Here is a 22,915-nt window from a genome sequence, read left to right as displayed (position 1 = left end):
ACTACTACTACCAAAAAGGACATGATTTGCATCTCTGAACCCCACAGGATACGGAATTGTTTCRCTGAAAAATGACTGAACATGTGGCAAGGAACCACGCACAGTTCGACAAAATTAAAATCAACTACACTTTCAGACTTAGATTAAATGCTCACTGTGCAATTGTGACAGAAAACGTAATTTTGAAATCTTAGGAGTGAAGGTCTGGCTGATAACTTTGGTGGTCTGTAAATGTCAACAGGAGTCAAGAGGGAAGGATTTAAGCATGATGATCCAGAAAGAAAATTATCTCAGAATGGCACAGAAGGGCTCTTTTGGGGTTCATGAGGAAAGTGCTTAAATGCCCAGAAAAACTAGTGAATAGAAAACAGCTTCTGTCTTCAGGGTGAGCTGGGTATGAAAATATAAAATATAAAATATAAGGAGGAAGTTCAGCCTCTCCCAACCCATGACTGGTTCAGTCCCAGATCTCTAAAGGAACAGAGATGATTTCACAAAATCATGACACTGCTCAAATAATTTTATATAACTCTGGAACCACTTCTGGAAGGCCTCCAGAGTCTCTTCTGATTAGCCCATAAAAGTGTCTATAYTTGCCTTTTAATTGTCTCTGAAAATACATGAAAATCACCTTAACTAAAATGTAAATCAGTGTATGCTTTCATTTATGATGATAAATGTGAATATTTGCAGTAGACTTACATTTAGCTTGTGCTGTCTCCTCTTCCTTCTGTTTCTTCTCCTTCACATCTTTTTCACCCTAACAGCTCACTATCTCCTCCTCAGCCTCTATGCAGTATTTTTCCAGATAAATCCCACAGTATCCACTTTCTCCAGTGCCCAAGGAGCTCTGCATGGAGAGCACAGCAGAGGAGACACTTCCCTGCCCAGGGGACAGTCCCTCCAGACCAAACACTGCTCTTCCCTCACTTGTGGGACAAAATAAATTGATATTAATCACCCAGAGCACCAGGGCAGGCTGCACACACACCCCCTGAAGGCAAACAAACAATCCCACGGGACTRATCAAATATTTGCTCGGAACTTCATCAATAATTGAGCCGAAAGASCTGCAAAATATTACCCTCATACTGTATAAACACAGAAAAGCAAAGTTCTGATTGCTTACACTTCCATGTGAGTTCACTGRATAAATTATTCATTGCAATTAGGCACTTAGTTCTCCTAAATTAATAATATAACGTCATTGCATATGCAGAATACGAAAAAAAAAGGAACAAAAAACATAATAAATATAATTAAATGCCTGAGACAGAAAACATTCTGTGATTTTACCTTTCTCCTTCTGTATTTTTTTTAGGCTGGTCCCAGTTTCTTGGTCAATGAGTTCTCCTTCCCTGCTGTTGGTCAGCATAGCTAAAAGAACCAGAGAACACAGTTATATAACACTGTCAGTATAAAAAAGAGAAAAGAAATATTAAATTATAATTCCCTTGGTCAGTGTTTTGGTATTTTAACTCTTAGAGACAAGGAAAACATGCAGCAAAGGCTAATCTGATCAAGTTTATTAAAGGACACCAAGACAGAACAAAAATTACTACTGAGATGAATGTGATTTCTTATGAAATGTTCAAATGAATTAATTAATGGGAAAAGTACTTCACAAAAACCATTTTGGGGAGAAATATACTTAAGRATTTAAGTATGAGTAATTATCTATAAAGCAGTAAGCTTAATAAAAACCACAGATTGACAGATCACCAAATTGACTGGTGACAGCAAAAACCCCTCCACATTTTAGTGCTGAAGGGAATTCTTTACTTAACACCTGCAAGCTCAGCGAGAGCTGTGCAGTTTACGACTTCAGGATGGCTATTTCCTTTGTTCTTATTTGATTAAAATGTTTCTTTCTCTGCAATCAACCAACTAAAGACTTTAAAGTCATTCTAGGGAGGACACTTGTTTCAAACTTCATCACCGTATTTTAGGGAAAGCTTTTTTTTTTTAATTGCAAAAATAAAAATATTTTATTTCTACTAACAAAAAGTATTTCTATGTATCTTTATAATAGTAATGGAGTTACTAACGTATGCAGGGACATCAGTTGTCACTTTTTACTGCTGCTACAGAAGTTAAATTTCTTGTCCTGTGTGTTACAAGGACAAGAGGAAAAAGATGAAGGGAATCTGCTCCACAGTCTCTGCCATTTTTAGGCAAAGAAYTSAGGTKCTACCCACGGTGCTGCTRYRAGRAGTGGRGTCAGAAGAGCAGAGCCCCAGGAAGCACCCGTGCAGTTTGGGACGGGAGGGGATTCTCCAGCGGCTCACAACGACTGCGCGGTTTTTGGGGTTTAAATGTGGCTCGGCAGCGCTGGCACAGACTCCAGGCCACGAGCACACAGCAGTGTTGACACACTCTGACGTGAAGGGATGCTGATTGACTTGCCCTAGATCCCTTGTGGAAGCACCCAGAATAGGATCTGAACTTCTCTRGACTGAATTAGCATTTTAATCGATGGCGCACCGGCTGCRAAAGCTGCGGCMGAGAAACCMAAAAAGCCAGGAAGGCTCAACCTTGGGGTGAGGAAGGAATGTGTGGGCACCAGGAGGTTTTTGGAACAAGAAAGTCATCACATAATCTGTGACTTTACTCACACACATCCGAGGAAAAAGAGATCTTTGCTCTTTTTCACCTGCAGGTGCCACGAGCAGCGCTTCCCTAGAGGAGAACCTGACTGTAGCGGGGAAAGGTGATCCCTCTGAGCATGGGATGCTGGCCAGGAGGGATCCATGGATGGGATGGGATGGGATCCATGGGATGGGATGGGATGGGATGGGATGGGATGGAATGAGATGGAATGGGATGGGATGGCATGGGATGGGATGGCGTGGCGTGGGGGATGGCATGGGATGCGATGGGATGGGATGATGAGTGATTAAATTAATTAACAAGCACAGGGATGAACGTTCTGGTGCTGTGTAGCAAAGTGAGCGCATCCCACGAGTTCCCCACCAAACAAACAAACCAACAATGGCCTGGACAAAACACCCGGGGGGCAGCGGCACTGACCCAGCCTGTCCGGAGTGTTGTCCAGCTGTGACGGGGAGCTGGACACGCTGCTGCTGGGGTGGGACGAGGCGTGGCTGCCCGGCCGCTGGCCATCCTCCAGTGATGGTGCTGGCGAGGGGCTGTCCTGGATCCTCTCCTGAAACAGAGCACAGCAAGGGCTGGGCCAGCTCGTTCCAACAGCTCACACCACAAAAACCAGGCTGGCTTCAAAGCAACCATAACAAACAACCTTTCTGAGATAAACAGGGAGCAGAGCTCACRCCATTCACAGCCAAAACTAACACAGGCTTCACGAGCAATGGGGCTGTGCTTAGCTGATCACTGGACACCTTTTTTTTTGGTGGCAGTTTTTTATGTTTTAAGTTTTTTACACCTAGGAACATACAGAATATTCTTTCATGTTCTATTCATGCCTTCTAATCTACGGGCAGAAGTATCGCCATATATGTGTCATGTATTTCAAATAAACAATTCAGAGCTGGACTAAACTGTCAGTAAATGCAGTCAAATTTGTTATTAAAATCTACACTTGTAAATTTGAACCTGTACCTGAATAAATTACAGCAGCTTCTTCTCAGGGTAGCACCTGGATAAGTGATTAAAGCTGTGGCACTGGAGAAAACTTCCCTCTTGCACAAAAAGCACCACTGGCTAACCAAAAGAAGAGTGTGATTGCAAAYTCTTACATCTGTATTTGCACATGAAACTTTGGTAGTAACCCCTAATTTAAATATATACAGTGCTACAGGTAAGGAGGAAACAAAAGGGTAATTTTTTTTTTTTAAAATTGAAAAATGAGACTCTGAAGTTCTGTGTATTTATACTTGCAAATTGCCTGAAGATGCCAGGGAACTTTAATCAGTAAAAATCTCATGTAGTTTTCTAGGTGGAATCCTAAATCAACAATGTAGCTTTGGGAAGAGAATGGTTGTTCTCAAAGCTTTTCCTTTACAAATACCTGCTATAAAARCTGCTGTTTGGGTGCATCAGGGCCATTCATTAATTACACTCCAGCAAGATCAACAASAAGATTCTGTTACCCATTAAAACCAACCCTCTAAGCCACACTCTCCTTTGTATTTACAGACACCTGTGAGAGTGATGCAAAGGGAACATGAGATTGGATCCTCCTCAGAGCTTGGGGTGGCAYTTCCCTATTCCAGCCACAGCAGCTGAGAACGTGGCACTGGATGTGGATTTAATAGGACAGTTCTTGTACATTAAATAACAACCCAGCCCCAAACCATGGAACAGATGTGTATCTATTACATAGCTGCTAATCCTCAGTGGATCAGTTTCACTAATTATCTGTTATTTAATGAACATACAGGAACTAATAGATCTTAAAGGGAGACTTTTAGTGCTAATATTTAACAGATATGAGTCCATTAAGTTGAGTCACAAGTTTTGACGATTTTGAAAACTGAATGGTTTTATACAAATTAGTTTTCAGATTCTGCAGAGGGGAAAAAGTCCAAGTCACTGAGCTTAAAGTCTCATGTATTCCTTGTGGGCTCCAAAAGAGAGGGTTTAGAGGCTGCTGAGAGGAACAGAGGAGTAAAAGGGGGTTGGGACTCTCTGATGTGCTGCTTACTGAGCTGCTTTCAAACATCACATTCTTCCCCCAAGAAGTACTGTCCTAAATAACAATGAATCATACACATGCAATCCCAAGTGTATAAATCCTGTGTGGTTTTTTACCTTTCTGCAAATAATAGCTTCCAAATAGGCTCCTGCTAACAGGTTACAACTCTGACTGCAATTCCATTTGCCTGGATTTGTGTTTTAACAGTCCTCTTTGGCATGATTTCCTCTCTTTTTACCACAAAGAGCACTCAATTTACAATTAAGTTATCATTTTGAAATGATTAATTTTACAGAAGAGTGCATAGTTTAAGTAAATTTCATTGTCTACTGCAACCATGAAAATGAATAGCCAAGGAGAGGACACGCCAACTGTTCTGCAAAAAAACCCCATGAACAAATATGACTGGGAATTAACACTTAGATATCACACAAACAGCCATATATGTCATCTTAAATGGGAGTTATTTGAGTAATTCAAAAGCTGATGATTTGGAAAAGCAAAGTATTCCAGCTCCTTCTGGTWACTGCATTTCCCATTGTCTCTCACTGTGAAATGATCTCTGCTTCGAGTAATTTGCCTCAAAACTCAGAGTCTTGGTTTGAAAATCTGCAGGAAGAAGTGTCAAGTAATAATGTCATTCTTAATCACACAATGAATCACTTTGTAAGAGAACCAGTCAATTATGTCACCCAATGTCTCACCAGTTCCACCAATTTCCATGCACAGGGAAGGCTGAGCTTCCCCTACAAACACCAAAGGAGCTGAAATTCCCTCTGTACCATGCTACAAATAGGGATGGAGCATCTTCACGTGAGRCTGGACCAAGAAATTGTCCATTTCCAAATATTTGTGTGGGATCGTGGTGCTGAATTTCCCCTACTCCAATGACGAACTTTATGAGCAGACTCTTCCTTTGCTGGTAAACAGATCCATTTTTCAGTCCTGTAATCAGTATGCATCTATTTAGCTACTTAACAGCAATGTGCTCTGGTTCATTAGGTAGCTGCTGTTGTGTCTCAGCCTAGTTAAAATTTCACAGCAAGTTAATCTATTTTATTACAAATGAGAACACAAGCGATAATGTCCTCACCATTTTCCAAACACAGGGTTAACAGTATTTGTAACAAATCAATGAGGGCATTTAAATAGGAAAATTGCAAATCTAAAACCTTAGCGTTTTGGTTTGCACGTTGATGACTTCATTTTRTTTGTCATCTATGTATTTTATGACCTCGTTACTTTTCAAATATTTTATTTTTTTCCCCCTTGAATATGGCTCCATCCCACACTAGGTAAACTCACAGTAATAAAGAAATATTCATAAGTAAAGTAATATCTTCCCCATTTGTATTCCTTCCTATTCATAAATTTGCAAGATTAATATTCCAGGTTATAATTTAATGAACTATACATAAGGATTCTACAGATTGTGAGAATTCTATGAAAAATGAAAACATTTCTCAAGATCTCACCTATTTATCTACCTACAGTACCTACTTCATCTCATCTTTTTTCCTTCCTTTACAGAGCTGTAACATAAATTCTCAAAAAGGACTTTTCCAGTATTTAATCCTCTTGAAGGGTAATATATTTGTCTCACTAAAGATCAGTGTCCTTCCGTGCCTCAGAAAATGTAGCTACAAAGCTTGACATTGTTAATTTTAGCTGTGATTTAGTTTAACAGCACTGAAGTCGTGAACTCACCCAACTTGCAGACATCCCTGATTTCAGCTCCACATCCCTCCTCTCTCCCCTGTGAGGGAGGGAGTGTTCCACACCAATAACAGGAAAAACTGCACAGCACTTGCATCCCCACTATTTTTTGAAACATATTTATATATTTTATTTTTGTCTAATTTTATTTGAAATRGATATGAACAGCTTACCTATTTTTGACATAATCATCTTGACCTTAATTCCTTACTTCTGTTTTTTTTACAGCATTGATCTTCATTTTATGCCAAGAGTTCAGAGAAAYGATGCTGCTGGATTTTCCTTTGCTTTTCTTTATCCTTAGTTGTAATGTAGTTGTAATTACTCTTCCAAATGTTAATCTATTAACGAGTTCCTAAAGGATTTAATGGCATTTCACTGCTGACAAGCACATTTTGCAAGTTTGTCTGAGTTCTGGATGTTTTATTCAGAYGTTTATCTTGGTATTTCATATTTAATCGAGGTGCTGCTGCTCTACTCTACAGGGCTTTGCAGTGGCTGGAGTTCACCCTCTCTAATAAGTGGAAAGRAAGGAAAAATGGAGATTCTACAAGTTTTAGGCCTGGGTTAGAGTTTTCAAGTATTGTAAGAAAGATTTTGAGGTGATGTTGGCCATGCTGGAGAAACAAGAGCTCATGGGCTCTGGCAGAAAAAGTCCCAGCATTGATTCACACACTGGTTCCCCACTGGGATGTTCACTGTGCCACACCTCAGCCTGCCAGTGGCTGCAAAATCTCCATTCATATCCTCAAAATGGACTACAGAGTTACAAAAAGTTCTAGAAACCAGAGTCTGACTGCTCTGGAGGGGTCTGTGAGGCAGGACAGGCAGATCCTGACTGAAGCTTTCCTCACCTCCAGCCCCATTTCCCCCTGAGCTCTGCTCCCACCTCCCCGGCTCAATCCCATCCTCAGTGAGTGAGGAGAGCAAGAAAAGTTAAAACAATTMAAAATTCAGTCAGCAAAGAACTGAACTGCTAACAGTTCCTTTTTTTAGTTAATACTAAGATGCATTTCTTTCCAATTGACCTTACATGATACTAATGTTGCTTGAATTCTAATAACCAGCATATTTTTAATAGTGCTCCAAAGCTCACAGTCCTTAACTGATGGATTACTSAGAAATGCAATACATAAATGGAATTTAGGTTTTTCCAAGGAGAAGAATCCCCTGACACAGGAAGGAGGAGCTGTTCTGCACCTGAACTGACCCCAACAAGAAACAGGATGGTCACAGCCACCATTCCTGAGCGAGGGAAGAGCAGTTGGGTTTGCATTTYGAGTCATTCCAGCCTGGAAATGAGCACACACAAAGAATGGGGGTGWCTTGTTGGTCCTCTGAGCTCCTTCTAGTACCTGTGACTAGATGAACAAGGTAAACAGCTGGTCTGAAAACCAAGATAGGATCTGTGTGTCTGAAAGCCAGCTGGATCCCATTCATCTTTTGCAGTGTATCGGGAAGTCATTCGCTTAAAATATGTACTTTGCCATTTAAAACTCAATCTTTTTTTTTCACTGTGTACATAGAGTTGTTTCAGTTGTAGTCAACTGGMAATTATTTCCTCGCAGAATTTAAGAAATCATAAAAACTCCCTACATTTACTGATTTTAATACCAGATGTTCACTCACTAATTCCATTACCTCGTGACTACTTCCTATCAATCCATTAATTGCCAGCTGCTCAGCCAAACAGAGGAGTGCAGCTGATCAGATGGTGCTGGGAAACAGCCAAACAGGAGCTGCCTTCTTCCCCCTTTCTTAAATTAGCATGGCTRGGACAACCACGGAAACCTTTGCTCCTGGATTCAAATCTCGATATTTCACTGAATCTGAGAGCCTGAAACTGGAAAGGATCTCACAGTGGGAACTTTGTGCTTGTGCTCCTCTCCTGAATTGATTTTCAGCCATGGAAAGGAGGAAAGGCACTCCCAGGACTAATGATGATAATGCTCCACCTCATCCATGTTAGAGCCATATCAGTTATTAAGGACAAATGCAAATGACTGAGCTAATACTGAAAGGATCTGAGCCAGAACTAAGAGCTTAGATGTGCTCGGCCTAACAATTTGCCTTTGCAAGCTCTGCAAAAAGGGATGTTTCTGATTGGATTTTTTTTCCACTTGGAAGTTTATAAAGTAAGTATATAATGCTTAAAACCTCTCAACGAGGGTGGTAAAGAGCCAGGCATTCTTGGCACTGCAGGGAGAGGGACTTGCCTCCATCTAAAGGAGGAGATGAGAAGGGAATTTAATGCCATTTGAAAGGATCTGACCATCTCCCAGCAGAGAAATTTCTCTGAATCAGTGAAAAAAAAGAAATACAAACCTACACACTCACTCCTTCCCCTCAAATCCAGCCTCAAAAATTAACCTTACAAGAAGCAAACAAACTCCTGTGTCTCAYGTGTCACTCCTCCAACACATCCCAGTCCTATTCCAGCTGCCAGCAATGAACATGTGCCATGGAACAGGACAGAATAAATCTAATGATGAGAAAAATCACCAACATTGTAGAGAAGTTTTCTTTTATAAATGTTGCAATATTCTGAAAACAATTCGTAATGGATTGAACGCACACAGGGATATGGAATTACTGATGTTATAAATTCTGCAATGGGAAATGTTTCTGTTGTGAGAAGAAGGGTTGAACAATATTCTGAGATGGCCACATTTTTCTGGCTGTCAGGTAAATATTATGAATGTGAGTTGGAAAGCACACAGAAAATAGCACCTCTCAGCAATAATTACACAGCCCATCTGTATTCTCYTTAGGGAATTTAAAATCATGTCATATACATCCTTTACAAGTGCCTAAACAATCACACAAAATCAGGGGAAAAACAAAACTCAAAGAAAAGGAGACTCAAAAATCTCTACTGAACATCTACATCTGCTGTTCACATAATGGTTTGCTCTGTTTATCAGATTAGTTTCTAAAGTACATTGGGATGAAATTCTCAATCAATTCTGAAATACAAAAATTAAAATACTCTATTTTTTAAAGAATTTTAATTACTTTTTTTTCTGTTTTTCTCATTTGAACTCAACAGAAGTGCCATTTATTCCTAACTGGGACCTTGATGACAGCAAGAGAGAGTAAGAGAAAAGCAGGAATGCAGGAGGCACGAGGGGATGACAACAGAAGAAAAATGGACAGCAGGAAACCAATTTTCAGAGCTACTCCTACTCAGGAGAAGCACATCCCTCAGCAGCTCCAAGGATCTTTGCCAGAAGAAAAGGGAGGGAGCACGAGGAGGAAGAGGGTGAGACGTGAGCAAGAGGAGCAGGGAGAGTACAAAATGTAAGGGAAATAAAATGAGAAGCAGGGAAAATCTGGGAGAAAACAAGACCAGATCTCTGGCATAAAGTTTTGCCTCATTCCTCTCAGTGCTCTTTGCATGTCTAACACAGGAGGAGCAGCTCAAGGCCCTGGTTTGGATTTGGTTCCACAATTTCAAGCTCAGCCCAACCCCATTATTTCCCACCAGACCTTTTCCAAGGACATCAGGGACAGCAGCCTTTCAGAGAACAAAGGTTTTCACAGCCACAATTCCAGACCTGGCTCTTGCCAGCCTTCCCTACACTTTCCAAACCTCAAACCTCTCCCCTGCCCTCTCCCTGTGTTTTGGCTGGAATTCTGTAAACCAGTGGTTTTAGTCACATATCTGTTAGAGGTGCACTGAAAAATAAAAACCTTCATGTGATGAGGGCATTGCTCTCTGAAGCTGGAGTTTTACAAACTTCAGTGAAAAATCCTTTCAGTTTTTTGTCAAGGCCTCATCCAAACTTTCTTTCTGAGCACCTGAAAATATTGTCCCTGAGTAGCTTTTTCTGAGTTTCAGGAACAAAATTATTGGAGGAYRRTAAAYTGCTACATTTATTYAYAGAATCCCAGACTGGTTTGGGTTGGAGGGGACCCTAAAGGTCACCTCACCCCACCCCTACCATGGGCAGGGACATCTCCCACTAGAGCAGGGTGCTCCAAAAACCTGGCTTTGAGCATTCACTGCTCTCTCCAGCCCAAATCATGACTCAAGAGTGCTTAACCAAGTTCCACCCCTCACTGGGCCCATCTCAGGCCATTCCTGGACTCCAGAGCAGCTCCAGCTGAACAACAGCTCTGAAATTAAAGAACTCACAAGAACTGGGTGCAAGAAGGAGGAGYGAGAGGGTGGAGAAATCAAATTTTGCTTTTTCCATACAAGACCCTCAATAACAGAAATTCTTCTGAGCCATTTGAGCCAAGWTTCAAACCCAACAAGCTCCTTCAGATGTGCAGTAAATCCCTGTAAGGCTGGATTTATCATGGGGCCACTGCCAGACCTGCAGCCACGGCGCTGCTGTAATCACATCACATCACATTATAGACAGCTCAGAAGGTTTTGTGAGCCTGGCCATTGTGCCTCCCTAATTTATGGTGTTCCTGTCAGGAAGAAATCAGGTTTCAYAGTTATGACATTTCTTTCTGGAGCACTAAATGTTAACTTTGCTGATCATGCACATCTTGGTAGAACAGCTTATTTCTAAATGGCAAACGTGATATAAAAAGCATAATGACTTCATTGAAAACCTTATAAAGCAGCTGATTCTCACACCTATGGAAAACAGGCCAAGTGGTATTTTAGTCATCAGACTAYGGAAACAGACACACACTCAATGTATTTGATTCATTCTAAGTAAAAACATGATGCTGGGATTGCATTCTATTGAAAACTAGCAATGTTTTGTTATTAAAAAATAAGCCACTTATTAAATGCACTTAAATAATGTCCTACAATAGAAGTGTTAGTAACAGCAGGAGCAGCAATGCTTTTCTTTTACCTTTGTACAAAATAATGTTTTACTTTGTACAAGAATTTCACGTTAACTGGTCATCACTCTGTACATTAAGGGAAGGACAAAAGGAGCATCACGCTGAAATAAAATTCATCTACACTTTCAGCCCTTGGAACAAACCAKAGGAAGATGCAGCACCACTTGACAGGTGAGAGTAACACAGCAAAGGATGCTCACTGTGCCTCTGTCACGCTGGCTACTGGWGCATTTTCCTCCAGAACATGAGAGGAAATAATTCCCACCAGAGTGCCAGCGAGACCTCCTGTTGCTGTGGAGATATTGTGTATCCTCTGGTGCAGGTGTTGGGGAAAAAMTTGCTGTAAATGAGGAATTCCCATCAGCAAGAGCCTGCTAAATAATGCTGTGAAACCCAACTGCCTGCAAAAACTGTGGTTTGAATTACAAAGCACTAACATTGTGTACAAATACATATTTAATCTTCATTGTGACRCACTGGTAACATTTAGGATATAATCAAAGCCCCTGCAAGTTTACTTGCTGCTACAAATATTCCACCGCTGTGTTTAGATTAGGAATTTGTCAGGAGGTCTCTGAACAGGGAAAGAAAAGGTGATGGGTTGAAACCAATGGAATCTCAACCACTTCGTAATAATTTAGTGACTTGCATAAACTAGTAGACAGCTGGACAACAGAGAGATGTTTTCCCTACCTGGTCAATAATTGTGCAGGTATGMTGATATAAAGAGAAGTTTTTACACTAAGTTTTTACAAAACTTAATCCTGAATTTGGATCTTAATGGGAACTGGCCTTGCTGAATTTTCCCAGCCACTCCAAAATCCAAGAAAAAAAACAAAAAAAGGCAGCAAAACCAAAGCATTCAGAACAAAATCTGCCCTAATTTGGAAGCAGACTCTTGATAAAAAGAGAAACAATTTGAGGCGATTTTGGAAAATCAGAAAGAGAACAACCCTTTTGTTTGGAACAGATCTCCCCGCCTCGCCCTTCTCCTCCCTGGAGAGTCCCTGCAGAGTTTTTTGAGAAACATGGGGTGATTTTAGCAGGGAAAGAGCGTGTCTGTACCTTGATGACGGAGGCRCCGGCCCTGGACAGGGGGCTGTGCATCTGTGCAGCYGCAGCCATGTTGGCRATGGTGCTCAGGTGGTTCATCTGGTTCATGGCCATGGCCACCGAGGCGGGCGGCAGGCTGACGGGCAGCAGAGGGTGCGGCATCATCATGAACGGCAGGTCTATCCCTGGGGGAGAGAGGGAGAGAGAGAGGGGGATGTGTGAGCCATGGGATCACCGTGAAAACCAGCGCTAAACCAGCCCAACACCGCAAAAACCAGTGCTAAGCCAGCCCAACACCGCAAAACCAGCGCTAAACCAGCCCAACACCGAAAAACCAGCGCTAAACCAGCCCTAAACCAGCCCAACACCGCACAAACCAGCACTAAACCAGCCTAACACTGCAGAAACCAGCGCGAAACCAGCGCGAAACCAGCCCAACACTGCACAAACCAGCGCTAAACCAGCCTAACACTGCAGAAACCAGCGCTAAACCAGCCCAACACCGCAGAAACCAGCGCTAAACCAGCCCAACGCCGCACAAACCAGCGCTAAACCAGCCCAACACCGCACAAACCAGCGCTAAACCAGCCCTAAATCAGCCCAACCCAAACCTAACACAACCCTAAACCAGTGCTAAATCAGCCCAACACCACACAAACCAGCATTAAACCAGCCCAACGCTGCACAAACCAGCGCTAAACCAGCCCAACACCGCAAAACCAGCGCTAAACCAGCCCAACACCGCAAAACCAGCGCTAAACCAGCCCAACACCGCAAAACCAGCGCTAAACCAGCCCAACCCAACCCAGCCCAACCCAAACTTAACCCAACCCTAAACCAGTGCTAAACCAGCCCAACCCTAACCCAGCCCAACTCAGCCCAACCCAACCCAACCCAACCCCATGGCACTGCCCAATGCGCCTGTACGAGAACTGTGCACACAATGAATAAACCACTGTGCAAGGTCAATGAGCCCTTCCAGAAGAGAAATAAAGAGAAAAACCCCCACCAAACGTGAGTATAATTCACCTGTTTGCCAATATATCATGATGCCTTAGGATTTCAGCTTCTATACTTTCGTGTATCTACAATCCTGTGCTTAACTCCAAACTCCACAGACAGTGCTGAGCTCCTGCTCTCCCATTTTTACACAAAAAAATTCCTCTCCAGGCCCCAAGAGATGGAAACAACAGAGAACTGGGGGGAACTGACTTGGAGTCAATGACTGCAGCTGCAGCTGCAATTGGAGGATTCAGCAAATCCCAATGTGCAAATGGACAAAAGTGAGAAAGGGTGAAAAACCCGTGAGCCATTGTCCATTGTGGGTGTGGGACTGCCCTGAATGCACCTGGAGACCCTGCCATAAATAGAAATGCTTYTACTCTCTGAATTTTTTTCTAGCCTCTGTTTTAGGCRGCCAGATTTAGGCATCAATCRGATAAATATTTATTAATTTTATCTGATCATAGACTCCTATCGAGTCCTCTTCCTATTATCACTTSAGGCAATCTGACAGTAAATTCTTATATTTTGACTGTTTCTTGAATCCAGGAGGCTGTGGCTTGGACTACAGACACCACTGAACGATTGTACAGAAGGTCTGTGAACTGCAACACGTAATGAGAGGTTAAAACTGTTGCCAGAGGTTTTAATTTTCAAAATGTCACTTTAAATTGTCTTCTGCTACGGATATAAACCAATTTAAGAAGGTATGAAATTTATTTGGACCAACTTGCACATCCTGACATTGCCAAAAAGGTGAAGATACTGCTAGCAAGAATTGGATTCTCATACTTCATTAATATCCATTTCAGCATGTGTATTACTTCTTGTATTTAGTAATGACTGCACTGGAAGGCAAGACCAAGATACCAATTCACTGAAAAATATTATTCCAGGTTATTGTGCATTCAAGAGCTCTACAGAGGGACCACTTGAAGATAGCTACTACAGGGAATCCAAAATTGTATTTTCAGAAAAAAAAAAAAAAATAGGACTCATTCTGCTAGACAAAAGTATCATGCCATTTTTCTAAATGATATTTAGACTGGAAATCCTCATTAAAAATTTCAGGTGCAAGCATTAAATAACACAAACATATAGCTAGTCATTACCACATGTTATCAAGATTATTTATTGTGAAAAAGTTTTTCACTTTTGGCTCTATCCTAACTATTTTAAAGGAAAGGCTAGTCACCATTTTGGTGTATGACRGAACTAACAATAAAAAAACACCACCACTGACTGACATATGTTACTGCCAGAGAATTTGACTCCAGTGATATAAAACCACCAGGGTGCCCACCAGGAAAGGCAGAACTGCAATATTCCCAGCTCCCACACTATTTCTGTTTAACGTGAGTGGATCATGATCAACAACTGCGCTGTCTAATGACTCACTCTGTATCTGAGACGATGATCCACGCCAATATTAATTATGATGGGCAATAAGCAAGGCCCACATGCATCTCCCTTCCCTTCAAACCACGCTGACAATCCCCTCCAGTGCCTGCATCCACAAGCCTTTGTTCCCCTGCAGATCTCCCTTAACAGCCCAATAATCTTTCCTCATCCTCTGTAGAGTTCCAAAACTCCCAGACACCATCTGGCCACATTGAGTTGTATGTCTACTTAAAGTCCAATTGACATGCAAACTAAATGCAAACTACAAACAGAATTTAACAGCACATCACCAGTTTTAAGACACAATCCGTCAAACGTTTCGGAGGACTACGAGGAAAATATATCCTGCACTTGCAAATCATTGGGCATAATGTTTGACATCCAGCAAAGCCTTTAATGGCCTACAGACATTCACCTACTACAAAATCCACTGGAAAATATCATTAAGAGCAAAGAACACGATATGCCTGCAATGCCAAATAAATCCAGGTATTGAAYTATGCAAGAATATAAAATGAAAGGATAAATTACAGAGAATTTGAGTGCTACGACTGGGTGATTTTTAACTATTGACACTTAACCCAAAATGCTTGGGTGCACATCTTCCCACAGACAGAGCAGACTCATTTTGTGGGAGTCATTTCAATAGCTCTGATTTGCTCAAGTCTGGGGCCTGACAGAGGTACCAATGAAYTGACTACTCCTAAAATAGTGTGAGGAGCCTGAAATGTCACTCATCCACTAAACCTAACAACAGAAATCAACTTTCAGAACTGGAGGATGAAGAGCTTAAACAAGCAACAAGAATTCAAAAAGAATGAGCTTTTCATTCTTCATCCATCAACAACTGTTGGAAAAACTTTACTCCTCACTAATTTTTAAAATATTAATCCCAAACAACTTTCTTGGAATAGTTTTTTCTTCCCTTCCTTCCCCCTTTGGGTGCAAAGAAGGGGAAGGCTGGCTTTTCACCTGCTCCCTTCCTAAGGGAAAGAAAAGAGATGGCTTTGCAAGGAGCTCTAAGTCCCAAATCTAAGCTGTGCCACTTTATTCCAGTTGTTTTGGACAGCTGGCTTCAGTGGATAACCTTTTAACTGGACATTCTGCATTTACTCCTTGCTCTCCTATTTTATTTCATGATCAGCATTCTCACCTGGGATAGAATTTTTTCACATAGCTAAAATTTTAAACAACTCCATGATTATTTTTCCTTTCAACCCAGGCCACGGAAATGTGAATTAAAGACTGACAGTCCCCAGCTCATCAGTGAGTGACCATTCCAAGAGGGAATAGTCACTTGGATGATCCCAGAGGGTGGCTTGGTGGAGATGACAGTGGAAGGACTGACCCTGCAGTCACTCAGGTGATACAAAAAAGCTGATCTCCTTCCTTAAGTTCRCATAAAAATAAATAACACATTTTATAAATGTGATTTGAAAAAGCATCATAGGTATTTCATAAAGTAAGTTGTGGAGCTGTCTTTGAACTGCGTAGTCAATAATTTAACATTACTCATTAAGAAGACTTAATGAAAAACATTTTGATAATCTAACTTTGTTTTTATKTGCTACTATGATGAATGCCTACTGAATAATACAGTACTTCTGTATTTAGTAATGACTGCACTGGAAGGCAAGACCAAGATACCAATTCACTGAAAAATATTATTCCAGGTTATTGTGCATTCAAGAGCTCTACAGAGGGACCACTTGAAGATAGCTACTACAGGGCATCCAAAATTGTATTTTCAAAAAAAAAAAAAAAAATAGGACTCACTCTGCCAGACAAAAGTGTCTTTCCATTTTTCTAGATGACATTTAGATTGGAAATCCTCATTAAAAAATTCAGGTGCAAGAATTAAATAACACAAACATATCGCTAGTCATTACCACGTTATCAAGATTACTTATTATGAAAAAGTTTTTCACTTTTGGATCTATCCTAACTATTTTAAAGGAAAGGCCAGTCACCATTGTCTTTCAAGACACAAGATGTCATTTTGAGGGGGAAAAAATCCCCATTTAGAACTAACAGAACGGAGCCAAAAGGAAGGAGCTGGGAAGGAAGGCAAGCCCAGCCCCAGCAGGGCTCCACCAGGCACTCCCTTTTCCCAGTAGGATCCCAGTAGATCCCAGTACGTACTGTTGGTGAGCAGATGGTTCTGCTGGAGAGGGCTGAGCGGGTGTGCACCCCCGAGGCTCGACTGCCCGGACAGCGTGGGGTGGCCGATGCTGTGCTGGGATCCCGTCGTGATGGGGGATTGCAGCTTCTCTTTATCCCAGGAGGATTCACTGCCACCTGCAGAACAGAACAGSACACCATGAGCAAGAGAAACTCTCATTTAGGATGTTTTGCTCGCTTAGCAATGAGCCAATATCCCTGAGCACAGCTGAGCACCTGGAACCTACACCTGGATTTCTCAAAAATCAAATTATTAAATAAGCAATCAGGCAAAGAAATATTTTTAGACACTTTTACTATCACCTACTTTCAGTACGCTGGAAACAGGACAAGCTAAATATYTGAGGATGAAATCATCAGTCATGATTAAGTGAATTATCAGAAAGGGAACATCTGAGAGGCTGAGTGACCATCTTGTGTTGCCACAGGACATGGGGACACCCAGACCCTGCCAGATCCATCAGTGCCCACCCTTGGTGTCCACCAGGGCTCTGCTCTGTCAGCCCCACTGGAGGCACTTGGCCATTCCCTAACTCCACTGTCACCAAATTCCAGCTGAAATTCAACCACAAATGGTTTATTTATCCTCAAGTTTTGTCATTTTTGAGTTTCAACAGCTCCCCCTGCACTGCTGGGCTCGACTCTGGGGCTGCCCCATGTGAAACTCTGCACTTTGTTTGTAAATCACCAATATTCAGGAATTTCAGCTTAGGATTCCAGATCTCTATTATGAAAATTAATTACTGTCTACAACGAACACAAAGTCTAGAAAACTGAGCACCTGACATCTCCAATCTCTGTCTGGTCTGAAGAGAGTGTTCTTAGCAATTTTACAGACTGTAGTTTTTCAGCATTACACTCTTGAATACCAAATTCCTTTTAAGCAGCAGGTTAAGCAGACCATTGTTAGAAAATTCCAAAACACATCTGCTTCACCAAACAGAGCACCTAAAGAAAGTTAGATTGAACACTTCTAGATTGAAAAGGTATTTTAAGACCACTCCCCTCTCAGGTACACCCCACAGTGTCACTTGGATTATAGATTGTTACAAAAACATGCAACTGCAGTGTTGATTTTGTTTTGAATTTATGAACRAGAATCTCAATTAGAATTAGTAAACAGATTAGTGGAGTGCAGCAGACAGAGGCAGCAAGCAAAAAAACATTTTAATTGAATATGAAAGTAACAGAGAAATTCCATTCTTTATGACAACACTTGGCTAATAAACATGATTAATACTGCTAAATGCAAAAGTTTGAAAGATCAGTGATTGAGAAAAAAGGAAAACACTCCATCATTTTAGCACTATGTCCAAGTATGAATTACCTTCCTATAAAAGAGTTGTAATTTGTAAAACGATGAGTAATACAGTGACAAAGAGAGATACACTAAATTATGCCATGTGATATAATATAGCATGGTGTAATGCAGTAATTAGAACTACTACAGTTGAGGCTGTGTCAGCATCTTTGCTATTTAATATACTGTATATCAGCTCTTTCAAATAATATTTGATTGCTGTTTGGTGTAGAAGTTGTTCATTTTGACTATTGTGAGTGGTATTATTTGGTGTGAGTGTTTCACAAGTTAAAGTGTCATTCATGAAGGACTTTCGGAGGAAATGTCGAGTGCTTGATTTTACCAAGTGAGTTTTATTCTTCTCCATGTGCTTTTTCAACACATTTAACATTTACACTCTATTCTTTCTCCAAGACCACATGTACTTTTCCATTAATTTTTTGCTTTTGAGATTTTGTACCTGCAACTTCACACACCTGGACACTGGCTTCAAAAATCGGGCCAAGACAGTTTCTCAGAGATTTCTGAATGAAAAAAGTGACTCTTCATCTAAAAGTTTCCCTCTCCCTGTGTTCCTCTGCCCCAGGTATTCCCAGCCCTAGGCACAGACAGTCTAAACCCTGCTCATTTAGATAATTCTGGAAGTTTTTTTGCCAGAGCCCCATCAGCTCTCTGTGCCCAACTCTACAATCACTGCACATTCTGGAGGAAAATTCCATTATTCCCAATTTACAGATGGAGAACTGCCCYGTGAAGAAAAGTGACTTGCTTAAGGAAACCCAGGAAACCTGCAATGGAACAGGAAACTGAATTTAAACCATATCACACAGTCCAAATCACTGGAGCAGCTCTCCTTACAGATGGGGACAATAATAACTTTTTCCCTCTGCAAATTCCACTTGTAAATCTGCTCTGGTTTTCAGTGCCAGCAACACCAGAATAAATTGCAATACACTTATCTCCACAGACCATTCCTGTATTCTTATGTTCCCTATCACTTCTCCTTAGAGAAAGAAAAAAACACAGCTGAGTGTACAGTGTATAACAGAAGTGGATGTTAAATGAAATGCATCCTCAGCCTGCAGCATCCCACAGATAACAGCTCCATCTCTGTCTGGACTGAACTTACACAGAGCAGGAAACCTCTTAAAAATAAAATAATAATTACAGCAGTTCCTACCTAGAGCTGCTCAGGTGTGAAGTGTTTTGTAAGGGCAGTRTGATCAGCTCCTGATGATTTTTGTCTTTTCCTTTTCTATATTTGTACCCTTCCCAGCATTTTCCCTCCCCTTTTCCCCACCTGGGAGACCAAACACATTCCAAACTCCACTCCAAGCCCCACAGGGCACAAGGTCCCCATCCTGTCCTGGTTCCTCCTGGGAACCAAGGCTGAGAACAAGGGATGTGAGACAAATTTTCGTAAAAAAATACAGCTGGGACCAAGGGTGAGGGGCTCCAGAGAAGGGGTCTGACCTGGGGGAAATTGCATCACCCCTGGTCCTCCTAATTGGTGCTTTTTATCAATTATACTAATTTCATAAAACCTCTCAAACTCTATTCACCTCTCTGGTGTGGTCTTGTGGATATTCTTCCATGGCTGCCCCTGGAGCTCCAATAAAAACCCACTTTTATATCACCTCCTATATTGAAATCATCTCAAAAAAAAAAAATAATTTCATTTCTAGGTTGAAAAAGGCAACACTCCAAGTGGGAAACCATAGGGGCAGAATGATGAAGTTCCTCCCAGTTACACCAGAGAGGAAACAACTGGAAACCAGTCAGAGCTCACAGTCCTGCTCCTGTGCCCTGTCCCAGCCCTGTRATCCATCCTACCCACAGCCCCTTTGCACAGCTGAAAAAGAACCATTTCAAATGAAAATTTCTGTTCTTCCCTGGAGTAAATATAAATTTACAGCCAGCCAGAAGCAGATCCACAGGGCAAACCGAGTATGGGACATGCAAACCTGAGCTGATACACTCAGCCCTTTAAACGCCATGCAACGTTTAAAAAGGGGATTTATTTTTGAACATAMAATTTTCTTATTTAGTAACACAGCTGTCAGCAGTGTTTGATCAGCAAACACATTTCTGACATGCAACRTATCAATGTGTATTTCCAAATTCTTTGTTGCCATAACAATTACAAGTGAAGACATCTATAAAAACTCAATCCTTAATGCTTCAAATTCATATTKCACCACAAGTTTTGAGATTTCTGTTTCACTGCCATTTTTTGTCCAAATAGGTACCATTCACATGGCAAAGATGTCATATTTTTCTTTTTTAATTTTCAATCCTTTCTTTTGTATGATGAGATTATATACAGAGATGTATTTCAAGTAATTTCTTTCAGGTATATATTCTATATATACATATATATACATGTGTGTGTGTGTGTATATATATATATATATATATATATATATATATATATTCTACAGAATTAAACCCCAAAATCTATTTGTTGGGGTTTTGTTTTTGTTTGGCTTTTTTTTTTTTGGTGAAGACATCTCTGTAGTGATTGAATCAAGTGTCTTGGTTTCAGGYATTGAAAGATCTCCAGAAAGTAATCAGAGTTCAATTCGGTGACAGTTTCTTTTCATTTGGTTTCAAATTCATTTTATCAGCCTCAAATCTGTCTGGTTGAGCTAAATGAAATCCTCTCTGTCAGAGCCACCTTTGAATTCCACAACCACACCGCTTCAATCTGTGTCTGTCATTTTACTTTTTGTTGTGATACATTCCTGAAAAATTGAACTCCAATTGTAAAAAGCAATACCATCTTCACTGGCCAATTTTATTCTCAAATTGTTTTTAAACACATTTTTCATCTTGTTGGGCATATTAAGCATAACAACAGCTGCAAAGAGAAAGGGATTTAGTGCAATGCTACTGCAGCACTGGTAATTCCAAAGAATTTCTCATCTCTAATTTATTTTGTAAGTGTCCAGMACATACAGGGCATTTGAAAATTTTTGGATTATACAGAACCCCATTACTCTCAAAACAACACAACCCTCCCAGTCTCTGTGTTTTCAGGCATTCCAGACTATTTTCTTTTACTAATATCCCAGTTTCACCCCAATATTGGGAAAAATKGTCCCTTTTTGGCCTACACAGAATATCCCCTGCAAAAACACTTCAGCCTACAACTTTCTGTCAACATTTTCAACCTTTGAGCATCCCAGGAAGACAAGATTAGGTAGAAAACAATTTTTGTCATATTTGATAAACTGAGAATCTCACTGCAGGAAGGTCAGGGAGAGAAGACCCAGGTCTCACTCCTGGTCAACTGCCACTTTCCTGTCAGAAAACCATAAAACTGTTCTGGGTCAGGATTTTGACCCATTTAACCCAAATYCTGTCCCTTGTGCTGGCAGCAGATAATGTTATTTACAGAGGCCACACAAGTGTGGACACTTTCTTTGGTCCCTTATTACTCCTGAATAAAATTTTTAACTTTAAAAAYGGGGACAAGGTTTTTCATCAGCCCCAAAATTATTGCACCCACCTGAAAATTTAACTAAAATCTAACTGGCAGATCTGCAATGCATKGAAAAGATTTATTCCATGGATCTGCCTGGCCGTGTGTATTCGGCTGTATCAACTTTTGGATTGTGCCCTACAAAAAGCCATGAAAGTGTGCAGGGTGAGATATTAAAACTCAAGAAATCCAGTGATGGCTTTACTGGGCTACTTCCAAAAACTTATCAAGTGGTTCAGCAGATGTAATTACTGCTTAGCCCTGCCAAGGCTTTGAAATGTGCCCATTAATTCAGCAATTCCCAATCTGTCCATCAGTCAGTCATACTTAAAAAATATGTCTGTCAGGACTTAGGTGAAGTAATCTGTTGATAATTACACAATAAGAAGGCATCTGAAATCTGAATATCATTCCTAAACTTTTCGAAAAAGTCTTGATGACAGCAAAATCAAAGTTTATTTCACAGCAAACAGGACACTGAAGATAACTGGGAATATGTCAGAATATTTGATGCCAATTTAATTAAGAACAATTAATTCCAGGAAGATACTTTTTGAGAAGATAAAAGCGGAGTTGTAATATTAATCTAGGAACCTCACCATCCYTCCCAAACCATCAGCTGCTTCTTTTGAAGTGAACAAAGGAAGGAGAAAGTGGAAAATGAAGTGTGTTAAAGCTCCCACGTGCTGATGGATGGCAGTGCCTGTTACCCTGGCAGGTGTGACTCTCCTTCCATGGCCTTTCCAAAACAAAGCCAAAACAAAACCTCTCCATTCCACCCAGGGCTCAGAGCCCAAGACTGAACAGCAGCAATCCTGGTCTATCTCTCACACCAGAGTCATTCATCCCTGCAAACTTTACCCACAAAAATGCTGCTAAAACACACAATCAGAATTTCAGTATCACCTTCAGTACCTAGAGCTGTACTCCAGAACACCAAACACACCTCAGGGATATTCAACTCACACACCCTGAGAAGATGAAACAGCARATTTACAGAAATTCAGACATGAACTGTTGTAACAATTGCCACTAAAACGAAATGACATTCAGAAGCAACTCTCAGACTTAGATACCTGCACCTGCACTTGATGAAAAACCACATCTCTTATTTGAAGGTGTTTTAGGAAGGTTAATGTGGCTTTTGTTGCCTTCCTCTGACATCTCCCCRTTCCTGTAGTGAATTAAATACTAAATTATAAAACTCTATTCAGTTTCTTCTATAGAACGCAAAGTACATTTATAGCTARCATTTTTAGTAACAATGGTGTGACTTTATTGCTATTTATTTTTCTATACAAAGATAAGAATGATGTACTAGAACATGCTATCTCCTTTGGTTTAGGACCAG

At 40.8% G+C, this 22,915-nt stretch overlaps 1 protein-coding gene across 2 annotated transcripts in view; it reads right to left on the bottom strand.

Annotated features, from left to right (window-relative positions):
* The window catches only part of DACH2 (dachshund family transcription factor 2), a 226,220-nt gene that overhangs the window by 39,989 nt on the left and 163,316 nt on the right, over window positions 1-22,915 (bottom strand). For both annotated transcript variants that reach the window (XM_057376193.1, XM_057376194.1), the window contains exons 4-7: window positions 16,742-16,897; window positions 12,209-12,381; window positions 3,031-3,166; window positions 1,297-1,377 (exon numbers count right to left, since the gene is read on the bottom strand). In XM_057376193.1, coding sequence (XP_057232176.1) covers window positions 1,297-1,377; window positions 3,031-3,166; window positions 12,209-12,381; window positions 16,742-16,897 — 546 coding nt within the window. The remainder of the gene's footprint in view (window positions 1-1,296; window positions 1,378-3,030; window positions 3,167-12,208; window positions 12,382-16,741; window positions 16,898-22,915) is intronic.

The sequence above is a fragment of the Malurus melanocephalus genome, unplaced genomic scaffold (assembly GCF_030028575.1).
Source record: "Malurus melanocephalus ecotype Western Australia unplaced genomic scaffold, MMel_1.1 scaffold_272, whole genome shotgun sequence".
Lineage (NCBI taxonomy): Eukaryota > Metazoa > Chordata > Aves > Passeriformes > Maluridae > Malurus > Malurus melanocephalus.
The sequence above is the reverse complement of the archived record's forward strand: the minus strand, read 5'-3'. Positions and strand labels throughout refer to the sequence as shown.